The 12,815-nt window shown below is 38.2% G+C and overlaps 1 protein-coding gene across 2 annotated transcripts in view; it reads right to left on the reverse strand.

The window, feature by feature from the left end:
- The window catches only part of USP37 (ubiquitin specific peptidase 37), a 38,011-nt gene that overhangs the window by 15,435 nt on the left and 9,761 nt on the right, over nucleotides 1–12,815 (reverse strand). For both annotated transcript variants that reach the window (XM_074910945.1, XM_074910944.1), the window contains exons 8-17: nucleotides 12,617–12,701; nucleotides 11,524–11,685; nucleotides 10,930–11,061; nucleotides 8,846–8,969; nucleotides 8,380–8,585; nucleotides 7,174–7,291; nucleotides 5,867–5,946; nucleotides 4,351–4,515; nucleotides 2,841–2,906; nucleotides 1,505–1,655 (exon numbers count right to left, since the gene is read on the reverse strand). In XM_074910945.1, coding sequence (XP_074767046.1) covers nucleotides 1,505–1,655; nucleotides 2,841–2,906; nucleotides 4,351–4,515; nucleotides 5,867–5,946; nucleotides 7,174–7,291; nucleotides 8,380–8,585; nucleotides 8,846–8,969; nucleotides 10,930–11,061; nucleotides 11,524–11,685; nucleotides 12,617–12,701 — 1,289 coding nt within the window. The remainder of the gene's footprint in view (nucleotides 1–1,504; nucleotides 1,656–2,840; nucleotides 2,907–4,350; nucleotides 4,516–5,866; nucleotides 5,947–7,173; nucleotides 7,292–8,379; nucleotides 8,586–8,845; nucleotides 8,970–10,929; nucleotides 11,062–11,523; nucleotides 11,686–12,616; nucleotides 12,702–12,815) is intronic.

Here is a 12,815-nt window from a genome sequence, read left to right on the forward strand (position 1 = left end):
TCCAGTGTTTCTATTAATTTCTTTCCCTTCCTTGAAGAGACAAGCCCTGCTTAGGTTTCTCCTTAAACTAAAGACTTTCCTGCTCTTTAATACTTAATACTTGTCACTTGGCAGCTTCTTTCCCCCAAATCTTCCTTTCTAGACCTCAAATAATTCATATTCCTCTGCTCTGGCCTCTCTCCAGTTAATCTATAACACTCTTCAGTCTGCAGCCCAAAGCTAGATACAGAACTCCAGCTGTAACTCAATGCTGAGGGAAAAAGGAAGGTTACTTCACACAACCTGCAGGCTGTGCCTCTGTCTATACACTTCTGTTTTCAACCAGCCTAACCTTGTGACTGTCACCTTTCATACCCTTTGTGAAGGACCACTGCTTTCCCAGCTGTTCCCATCCCACATTTACAGTTGATCAGTCCTGCTAAGATTAGCACCTTTAGCCTGTTCCCACTGAACAACACCTCCTATCTTTATGCAATTTCTCAGATTTGTCAAGATCATTCTTAACTGTAGTTCGGAGCTTCATCATACTGGCATGCTCTTCCCAGCTCTGGGGACTTCTGAAAATTTAATACTCATTATCCATTTTAGCAATACTGAGTGGATCAGGATCCTCCCTTGGTTTGATCTTCCCATCAGATCAGAAACCGTAGATATCTTCCTCTTGTTACCTATTGCTATTCAGCCAGCTTTACACCTGTCTTTTCATGCCATAATTAAGACCACAAGTCTCTGCTTGATTAAAATAACCCCATGAACACTTCAAACACTTTAGAGAAGTGGAGACGCAGGACACTTGTTCTAAGCACTGGGCCTGCAACACTCTTAACAGAAGAAAGTGGTACTGAAAGATAATCTCCTAAACTTCTTGTTTTCCCTTCTCATTCACCTGTTAATGCACTGCCCTGATAGAGGCAAAAAATCTTGGCAATGTTAATACACAATCAAGAGCTCAAAGGCAATTTGAAGTTAACTGCACCTCTATACCAATAACTTGATCACTACACACTTCTACGTGTCCCCTTCCAAAGACTGATAGCTTCAGTTTCTAAAAGCATTTACAAAGCCACACTTTAAAGGGGTAATAGATTGAATGTTCAAAAAGTTCTCTCAATTGAATATTTTGCTTAGCCTAACTTGTACTGGATCTAATTTAATCAAGGGCTTTACTGCATAATTTTATTATTGACAGTACATATTTCAGCCTCAGAACATTATTAGTGAAAGTTACCCATAGGACTGACAGAACTGCTAAGCAGCTGGTATATGTAACCTGAAAACTCAACTACAGTTGCAACGCAATTACCTCTGTTCCCAGTGGGAACCCAAGACAACTGTACAGACAGGTCAATTAGCAAAGCACTCCCTTCCAGCACCGCAGTACTAATTAGGAGAAAAAACTTATCTTACATCAATTTTACTCACATTCTACGCTAAGAAAAGCACAGGCCAGACGTGAGCACATATTGGATCTATGTATACGAAACTTGGTGGTTTTCTCCCTTACCTTTTCTGGTTCTTCTTGCAGTTGTTGCTGATCTCTACTTTGTATGTTACACAGCCTTTGGCTATGGGCAACAGAGCGTTTCAAGGGCTCATCATCACTGTCAGAATCCACATAGAGTGCTCCAGAGCTCTTTGACTTTAGAGTGTATTTTCTGTAAATCAAAAACATGGCTATAAAACTTTACAGCACTGTAGCATTGGACAAATCTGTTTTGAAGTAGCTGTTAAAGAAGCGTTACACCCAACTTTCACATTGCGGGGCAGTACAACTGGGGGAACAAACTGCAACAATTGACAATGACAATTTACTAACATAGCAGGCAGGGTTTTCAGAACAGGTATATTTTACTAGGTTAACTGACATACCTACTTCAAGCCTGCAGTAGCAACTTACAATGTTAAAAGTTACTCAGTGTGTGGCACTTACTTCTAAAGCCAAGGATTCCGCACCTTATGACCTAGCCATCCCAGACAGTACTCCTTTGAGTTGAGTCCGCAATAACATGCAGAACTTGTACAAACTATTTGATTTCTGAAGTTTACTAAACTGAACACAGGACTTCCTAAATCATTACTAGGATATAAAAAGCACAAATGTGCACAACTTTTTCAGTTTTCCTGTTTGCTCTTTCATTAAGATAAATTATTGTTTCTTTAGAACAGAAGACAAGGGAGTCTGGGGAAGTCATGATTTCTGTTAATTAGGAAATCTGGTCTTTAAGTATTCCATAATGCAAAACTATCCAGTGTGGTAATATATTTTTCACTATATCAAAAACCGGCCTTTCAAAGCAATCTATAAAAACAGTTCTTTTAAGGAACTAATCATGTTTCCAGAACACACATGGGGGCTCCATAGAGCCAGAACAAAGAGCTAGATTACAGAATTAGAAACCATATTGCTTCTTATATATGTGACTTGAAACTACAAACACAATCTAGTTTAAGGTATCTGGCACTGACAAATCATCTGTACAAACTAAATCCAGTTCTCATTCTGATGCTCAGCCTTACGTCTGAAAAAAACACCATCATCTTTGCTTACAAGTTCCGAAAGGTTTTCTCAAAAGAAATGCTAAGGTGACTGCCTCAACTAGGCAAATTGTACCACTGACATTCATTTCAGCTAGCATGTAACCCCAATAAAACTCAGATATGAAAAAAGACAACAGCTGAAATAATTTACTACAATAGAAAAAAAACAGAAAAAGAAAAAAACCAGAAAGAAAATAAATAGAAAAAGTGGAAAGATCACAGAAGAATTAGAAAATTTTAAAATGCCTTTAAAATTATCCTATGAAGCCCCAGGCCATGGGCATTTCAGAGCTATAACTCACCTACAAGGTGTGGAAGTGCTTGTAGTACAGGAATTCACCATTTGGGAGGCTTTCAATGGACGGGAACTATTAAAAAAGCAAAGTATTTATTGCAGCAGTTACAGTCCTCAAAAAATAAGTGTTTACTTGTCTGCTATGCATGCAAATCCACGACCAAAGAAGCAAGTAGAATACCATTATATACTTGCTAATTGCTTAGATTTAGAGTAATAACTCCATCATGCTATAAATATACAACAGTTGTTCAAAACCATACATAATCCTTTAAACTTGATTCACTTCTTAGTGATGCACCCTTAGGGACAAGCTCACAAATTAAAGGCTTTGGGCTCCCATGTCAAGACAACTCATTCCTTTATTTTTTATTCCCACCAACACTTGAATTCCTGCTCCCAAACCACAGTCTCCTGCTGCTGTCTGGATCAGCCGGTTTTCTGGCATGTCCCACATCTCCATTTCTCCTCCCTTACCTAGATTCTTCTAAACAAACTTCCTGCTCCATTTAATCCTTTCATGGGCTCCTCAAGGTCCATCACTATCACTACACATCTACCAGAGGCTGCCAACACAGAAATATTTTCTAATCTTACCCCTCAAACCATGGCTGCTTCTCTACAACCTAGTTACCCTTCCAGTCTCTGGTCATTCAAAATTATTTCAATGACTAAAAAAAAAAGCCATTGGAAAGCTATTTCAAACACATTTTCAAGTGTTTCTGTTCTGGCTACCTTAAGCTGCTTGTTGTGTTTAAGATTTCTCTTGATAAAGCAAACTCTTGGGAAACATCCACATAAACTTCAAACACCACTAAACATTCAGCACATGAACACATGCCACACTGATGAACGTGTACACCAGCTGTGTCCTAACTCACTATGGCTACCATGTCACTAAGAAGGGACCGTAAGAGACCTGAGGGTGTCTCATTCCTTATTTTCCTACAGACTTCCCTTGTGACAGCAGGCCCATTTAATCTGTCTCAGGACAAACAGATGTAGAGAAATAACTGTCACAGGGAAAAGGAGAGAGGATTTTCGCATGTGAAGTGCTCTGATACTACACTGGCACAGGAAGGACAATGAAAAATGAATGACAGCACAGGACAAGCAAGTGGAAATTAGCAGAAAAACTTAGGCTGTTACATCTTCTAAGCAGAGGTAAGTGTGCTGTGAAGGAAAAGGTAATATAGATAATTTTGGACCAAGAGGAATAAATTTTAGAAACTACTAACAGAAGCTCTCTTAAAAAGAATAGAAAGTACAGTGAAAAATACTCTCTTACCAAATATTCCCTAGACAATGCCCCATAAACTCTTCCTACTGCTTCTATCATGCTTCCTTTCCATGCATGTTCTCATGATGGCATCATTACAAACCAGCAGTCCACACCTGAAGCTCCATAATTTTAATGTTTCCTTGCCCAGACATCTTCTGGAGGAGATCTGACAACCACCTACCTTGTGGCACATGTGCTTAACATGGCATGGATCAATCTTAAGTTGTACACTTACACTGCAGAATGCACGCTCCATCCCAGCGTCAGTGGCAGCCTAGTGCTTTCTGTACAGTGTGAAAGCAGAGTTAAGTATCTTGGAATAACCACCTGCTGCCCAACTTTGTGATTGAGAGACAATGCTACATTGAAGCTGTATCGTTTCAGATGAAGAATCAGGACCCTGAGAGATAAGAGAAAAGGACAAATGTTAATCTCAAGACAGAAGTCAGAGAAAACACATTCAAAATCCAAGTAGCCCTGTTTACAAAATGCATTCACCTGACTAAAACAGATTATTACTTTGGGGTGGCAGGGAAACACTATCCACCTCTTATCTGGCAAGAGGCAGATAATTATTCTCTCCCTTTGTGCAAGGTGCAGTCTCTGCTGACTCAAGAGGCTTCTGGCTTTGATCTGCATCACCTTGCTCTTCAGTCAAGCAGAAGCAAGCAGCTCTTACCAAACTCATTATTTCTACTATGCGGTGAGAGGTAGGAAACAATCAAAACATTTTCATTATAGGCTGTAATGCTAGTTTATTACTCCCAGATATCCAAAACCGTGATGGAGGGATCACACAGCTGTCCAAAACCGAGGAGGAACTGTGCCCAGTGCAAGATGTGTACTTGGTTTATCTGTCATGATACTTTCTCTTTGAAAGAGCTTTTGATCATAACAGTAAAGAGATTGAAAAGGCCTCCTTACACTGAATCTTCTCCCTTATGCTGCACTTCGTACTGTCTATTTAGATCATGCAGCTGTATCATCACTTATGTTGTTTTAATATTCAAAAACTTTGACAACGGTTTTGCAGTGCTAGCATAAATACACTATTTAAGCAAAACGCAAGCTAACTACCAAGTAACTGGGTTCAGTATACCTGGGACAAGGACATAGGCCAGATAAAGTTGTCCAACAGACTCTTTTAGCTTTACATCCATCCCATGAGAAAATGATCCCTACCTCCAAGCACTTCCACTCTAAATAATGAATTAAACCCAACCATGAGGTTGGAAACTATTGAGCATGCCATTAATCCCTAAAGTGCCTGCCTTCTTACTCAAAGTGCCATACTTACTGAGAAAGAAAACAGGTATCAGCATGGGAAGAATTAACTAGTCAAAGCAAAACCCTCTACATACCTTCTGGCTCTAATGCTTCCAACTCAGTCCTGCCCATCAGGTCAGCTGAGCAGAAAATATTAAACTTTCAGAATATATTTACTGTTTCCACTCCCCTCACGTCCCAGAAACCCCAATGAAAGGCGGGGGAGTGGGGGGTGGGGGAAATTGCCCTACTTGTGTAGCAATAGGGAGGAAGAAAGAAGTGTTGCAGAGGGTGCCCAAGAGAGCTTCTCTGGAGGGAAACTGAAGAACAGCATGAAGACTACTGTATGCACGTGCATCTTTCATGTGCCGACCATCATACATGCTGTCCTACCCATTTTCCTAGCTTTACTCTTGAATGGAATTTTGCTTGCACTTTTGTAACATGTACTTCCAGGGAAGAGAGGCATAGATGTCAACATTCACCTGGGAAGCCTGTTGAACTTGTGTGTGACAACAGCAGACTTTCCATTGCACTTCTCACAGGAATACTCAATCTCCTCCGCCTGTTTAAAGAGAACAGAAAAATGACTAGTGGGACAAAAGGCACATCAAACAGATTTCAAAGCAGCACACTGCTTTAGGCTGACACAGAAGCTCTTAAAACCAGCAGTTACACTCAAAATTATAATCACTTTCAACATGACATAGCAAGAGGACATCTGATAAGAGGACAGATAGCAGAGCTTACAATTTGACAACATACCCACTAATATAGGTCAAATTTTTCCTGCAAGTCTATTGCAGACCAGTGAATTCACCACAGTTGAGACAAATTAGCTTCCCAAGAGAGGAGACAATCTTGCAAGGTTTACAGTTTTCTTTTCCATATGGGTTTTTTTTCTAATAACCTTCAGTGCAGGATAATTTGCCATGAAGTTTTCTCTTTCTTGTTCAAAGCCTCAGCTTTGTTCCTGAAAAAAGCTATCCTCATCTAAACTTTCCAAGGATGTGCTGCACCAGAATATTGAACAGATAGCAAAAGGGGAAGCATCACTGTGCTGAAATTACATGACTTAGTCATCAAACATTTCCACAGACCTTTTCTTTAAGTAAGGCCAAATGACATCACTATAATTTTAAGAATTTTTTAAAATCATAAGATCTTCACCAGTTTTTAGAAGAATAAACATATCACTTATTCTATCTGTTGAAAACACTATCTGTAAATGGAGAAAAACCACAGGTAAGTCTCAAGATATGACAAAATACAACACTAATTCACAGACATAAGGCTCACTTTTAGCTTTCAGACACCTCACCTTGAAGTTCTACTTACAAGATGCACACCCACATATTGAAACTATTTTTTAAATTATTATCTCTGCATACCTTTTTCCTCCATGCTAATTTAGGGCAGTACATAAGCTGTTGAAGCATCCTAGCCCAGGAGAGAAAGCAGCAATTCCTCAGTGATTACCTCAATCTGACAGCCTCCCTTCTCTCCTTTTTATTTGTTTATGCCTCAACTCTTCCACCACAAAATGGGGAAGTTTACCTATTTCACAGTATTGTAAAGATCAGTTAATTTCTGCAAAGCATTTTACAATGAAAATTCCTGTATACTTATTTTGTATATTAATATACAAATGTCAAAAAAGTGCAAAGTTAATTATTTCACATGCCTGTAATCAATGTCACAGAAACTAATAATCAGCTATACATTAAAATTTCTGTATGGTACGTAACCTACACATACTTCAGTGAATTAAAAAACCCCCAAAACTATGTACCCGAAAAAAGAGGTCAAGGGAATCCTGGATTGATCGGGAAGGAAGCAATTTCCTTCTTCGAGGAAGGTCAATGGAGAGGTCATTAAACTGTTCTCGTTTAGTGACTGTTTCACCACACCTAAAAAAGAAACACACTTATGTATGTCTGAGGAAAAATACACTTTAAATTAATGACAACTTACATTTTTTAAGCTAAAGTAACTTCCCAGTAAAGATATGCCTCCTGATCAGTCTATTTTTACTCATCAAAATGAAACTACTGTTTGATGCTTATGACAAAGTTGAATTTTGTTCCACTTTGACGCTTTAGAAGTTGAAAGAAACATTTGTGTAAGGGTGAGAACAAAAAAACAGACTGCTTTGGAGAGGCAAGTGATGAGGCATACAGGAAATCAAAGTGACTGCTATATAGCTGAACATGTCTTCTTCATTCAGCATTCTTAGAAGTGAGCTCCCCCTAGAAGAAGGGAAAGCCTAAAACCACTTTCAAACTGTTTTTAGAAACAAAACATTAGAGTCCATGTAAAAAAACCCAAAACCACCTCAATTTTCTTATGCTTTTTTTTTTTTTTTTTTTAGAAAAAAGACCCTAAGTCATTTGTCTTCAATAATTATTACCTGCATGCAATTTACTTTTAATTATTTTAAGGAACTAATGCAGTACACACAAAGTAATATTCCCAAATATCTGAGTTCAGGAAAACTTGGTAGAATGTAAGCATCCTGTACAGGAGTCTGCTGCACAGGCTGTACACAACAAATGCCCAGACATATCGGTTTACATCTTTTTCCATATTAACCTAGAGACACTAAAGAAAATACCATTCCCTGGAAGCTCTTAGAAAGGACAAATTAAAAACATGGCTTTCCTTTTTATTTTTTTTTAAAAAGAAACATTACTTGGCTGAAACCCCCTTTTCTTGCTATTCTCATACAACCGGTACACAAAATGCAAAGCACAGTGGCTTTCCACTGTATATGTAATGAAGAACCAATGGTATGAGACTGTTTAAAGAAGGTCTTTAGCAGCAGAGTGGCGAGAGGTTTACAGCATTTCTAGGCCACAGAGTATTTTCTAAATATCTAGCTTTGAAAAAAACCCATAGTTCTTAGTTCTAGTTATAACCTGCAGATGAAGTCACCTAAGGTGGAAACACTTTCCAGTCTTTTAAGGTAAGTATGAGAAAACGTCTCAAGCATACTTACATTTTGCAAATGATAGAATGCTGAACCTCAAACTCTAAGTTACTGATAACCGGACATGTATAAACTTTGGTGGCTGAGAGGTCATCAGAAGCCCGTCCAGGTGAGTTATCCTCATTAGGAATTGGCTCACTCTTCCAAGTTTTGTTTAACTTTTCCATGTCTTCCTTCAGCTGATCCAGACACTGGCTCAGGAACTCATGTGCATCCTACAAACAGCGTAAACTCATCAAACTGATTTTGTACGTCATTCAGTATCTTTCTCTCAAACATACAAAGACCAGGGAAATTATGTTTTAGTTCACTGTACTCAGCAATACTAAGGCAGTTCTGCTCTAACAAACAGCAGGCAATCATAATTCAATCAAAAGCTCAAGTCACTGTCAAACAGAGTTGAAGACTGACAGGAGTTTGATACAGCCCAAGCACCGAACGTATCGTAATTGTTTTTAGACAATATAGTACTTACGTTCTGCATGTACCCAGAAAATCTCTCTGCAGTAGCTGAAATAGCACTTTTCACCTTCTTGAGCAGCTCTTTCTTAACCTCAGGGCTGCAGACATCCTTTTTAGCAAGCAGATGGGCAAAACGTCTGCAGAAGTCAATGCAATGAAACACTGATTGGCTTTCCAGGACTTTAGAGAAACAAAATAAAACTTATGATATCTCACTTTAAGAGTCTCTAAAAGCTTTCCTCCTGTGGTAAGTGGTTTAGGGGTTCTGCATGAAAATATCTCATACATAATTAACCTTTTCCATTTCAAGTATTTTGAAATCTCATTTGAGGCCATCATTGGAACAGAACCCAAATGAACTAAAATATTCCACAATCCTTTAAGGTGAAGAGCTTTGTAAAGTTCTATAAACTTATTTCTGCTATATCTTTTACAATGAGAAAAAAAAAAATCGCAATGCTTTTTGAAAACATTTGTAACAATAGGAGATAAGAGATCACACGGCACCAAAATAAGCAACACAAAATCACTAAATTCAACTTGCATGGTCAGACTACTTTCTATTTATTTTTCAAATTTCCACTCAGTTTCAAGCCTCACTTCTTCTGGCAATAAAACATTACAACAGAGTAAAAGGAAGCCATAACAGAAAGAGCCATGAGGTGTTCCTTAGCTAAGCTACATATAATGCGACTGGTAACTTTGTTAAAGAAAACCTGTTGAAATTTACTTTACCTGTGCACCTCAGTTCCTGTGATTTAGTTATCTTTTACAACTGCTTTACAATTTCACAGGAAATACATACCCAATATATTCCAAGCACAACAGTTTTGGTCATAGTACACACATAGGAAGGTGATAGGAAGATGTCATGTTCCATGACACACACACGCAAAAAAAAAAAAATCAGAGAGAAAGACATAAAAGACCCTCCCACCCCAAACCAACAGCGAATATTCAGTTACCCAAAGAACAAGTTCCTGCTGTTCTGCTGAGCTACAGTAACAGTGTGTGCTCTCCTAACCCTCTACAACTGCTCAGTGAAGCATGTTAGGGAACAGGCCTTTTTCACCACAAAGCAGTTCATAGGCTTTTCAAGCAGAAAAAACATTTATCATGTTAGATCAAGTGCACATACACAAACAAATAGAAGCCAAAGTAGATGCAGCTGAGGATCAACTCTGACTTGTACTTGGGCACAGGATCACACCCTGCTCTCCATCAGAGGTACTGTGGCACAAGCTCTTAACCACAGTCTACCACTAGATATACAGGGCACAAACTTCAGAGGTCTTTCTACAACAATTAGGGAAAGGACATTTCAAGAGGTGCATGGAACAACCTCTGATCCTGAGTAGTGTAGGAAGAGTTCAAGAAGACACAGTAAAAATAGCAATTACCCCAAAAGATATAAAAAAGCTATGAAATGGAAACAGAAATGGTTCTGATAATCCTGAAATCTTGTTTAGTGAGAGAAAAGAAACAAGGTACACAAGACCATATATAATAAAATCCCAAATGGCAGAGAGTGCAGTACATAGAGCAAACAGCAGTTTGTCTTTCTGACAGATGTACAATGGAATCTGAATGGCACAAGAATTCAAAATTTCAGAGTTTTACATATTACAGAAACTTCTGGAGTTTCTTGACATGAGGTTTGACTGAATTGAGAGTTCAACTAAATTTAGAAAAAGTATGCAGAACTCAGACACTCTCTACAGCTACTAGACAAAGGATATTTAAAAAAAAAAGAAGGCGGCCTAAGCCCTCACATATCAGGTGAAGTTAGTAACCAGCTTAAACCCTAGCAGGTAATGTTTTAGAAATAAGTTATTCTTCATCTATTTATTTTGCAGTTTCTTGCAGTGTCTTTTGAAGCATTTCACACTGCCACTAGAAATACAGCTGAAGATGTAAAAGACTGCCTGTAACTCAGCATTGCAATTTTTAAGAGCCTACTACCTGTTTCTAAAGTAAAACTCCAAAACACAAGAGAGATCTAGGATTTATTTTATTATATACACATGCAAATTACACCCTACAAAGGTGCTTCAGGACTACAAAACAGAAAATATCCTTCCAGAAAGTGAATTTTACCTGATAAGTGCATTGAGTGGAATTTTTTTCCATGGGATACCCTGCTTGAGCAAATCATTAGCAAAAGACTGAATTGAAAACAAGGACTGTAGAATGGCATTCATATAGCAGGTGTTTCCCAAGTTTGAAAATCTGAAATAAAGAAGATTGAATATGGTATGTATGACAAATGTGTAAACATGCCAGTGTTAAACACTGCAGTACTAACACATTCATCCCTGCCACTCCCCACAGTTTCTCACTGGAGTTATCCTTCTGCCCTTCAGACTAAACTGAAAACTCATGGGAGGTAGCATTTGTCAGGAAAGCACCCATGAATTTCTACAATCAAAATTTAAAAAATGTGTGCATATACGCAAGATAGAGAAATGAATCGTGAAAGTGTATGAAACGAACATGAATTACCTGAAATTATCATCTCTCTAAAACTCTGAGGAAGTAAATTTAAGAATATATATTTTCCAAACTAGGAAAAGTGTTCCCTGTCTCAGTGTTCATTAATTTCAGGATTTTTTTTCATTAAATAATTATAACAAGAATGTGCATGTTCTGATGATCAAAGTGTGCATGCTAGATAAAGAAAATTAAATTTACCCTTGTAATTGTTGTTGAGGATGGGTGGAAAGGGGCACTCGTGGTTTGTTCCACCCTGTGTAATCTTGATTAGATCTCATTTTTTTAACAGAAAGAGGTGCAGGCTGAGAAAGAAATCCCAGACTTCTTTTGGCTGAAGGGGTCTGGCTGGATACACTAGATCTAAAAGCATAAAAGGATAAGAAGTGTAAGATTTCTAATGCTCTTTCTTAATTATAGTCCAAGATGCTGGAATTGTATCGCTATAGAAGACAAGGACCGGTAAAGCCACCCAAGATAACTGGCATGTGTCATAATGCAAAAGAGCTGTGACAGACAGAACTTCTTTCCAGAACACTTAAATACTATGGTTAAATTTCATTACATCCACATGTGTGCATGCAGTGTAACCAAGTCTTTTGTCTTTAAGATATTTAACAATTCCTCACTGTATGATGAGAGGACAATAGTGTAGCATGAGATCACCACTCCTAAGATACGCTTAAAATTCACATCTGGGCCAGAGTCTTCATTTTCAGCCTCTTGTTCTTGTAACCTAATCATTCCAGACCTCATTCCCTCAGGTGTAAAGCGTGGACAATGCTTCGCTTCTTCCTTGATCTCATCTATCTAGGGCAGAGACCAATAGTTTGACTGCACAGCATCTAACATACAAGAATCCCAACCTCAGCAGGATTCAGTATTACTAAAATACTGTTATTAAAATATAGAGTTTCATGTCATTTACCTACTTGGGAAAAGTGAAGCAAGGATTCATTCTTAAGTTCCAGAGTTTATATAAAATTTGAACTGGATCAGTCACTCACCATGACTATAATAGACCTGAGTTATTTTAGAAAGTTTATCTTTTGCAAACAGTAATTGGAGTTTGTAGATGTAACTAGACCAATTGAATATCTAGCCACACTGAATATCTAGATTGTACTCCTCAGGGCGGGGAACAATATATATATATATATTTATATATACACACACACACACACATTTTATGCATATAAGCTATATACCACGTGATAAACACACAGGAAACTGAAGATCCTAATTCCTGGGAAAGAACTGTCATTTACAGTTCATGCTAGTGAATCAGCCCTACCTGTCCAGGGTGGAACTGCCAGTGGAGTACTCTTTTGATGAGGACCGACTGCCATAAAAGGATGACGACTGCAGTGGTAGAATACCTTGAAAAACAGAAAGACAGGTCATTTTGTTCCAGGTAACTCAGCTATTTATACAATATACAACTTGTTTATTCAGTGAAAAGGTTTACAAATCCTCAAATACTCTTTCCCAGA

Source organism: Athene noctua, chromosome 7 (genome assembly GCF_965140245.1).
Source record: "Athene noctua chromosome 7, bAthNoc1.hap1.1, whole genome shotgun sequence".
Taxonomy (NCBI): domain Eukaryota; kingdom Metazoa; phylum Chordata; class Aves; order Strigiformes; family Strigidae; genus Athene; species Athene noctua.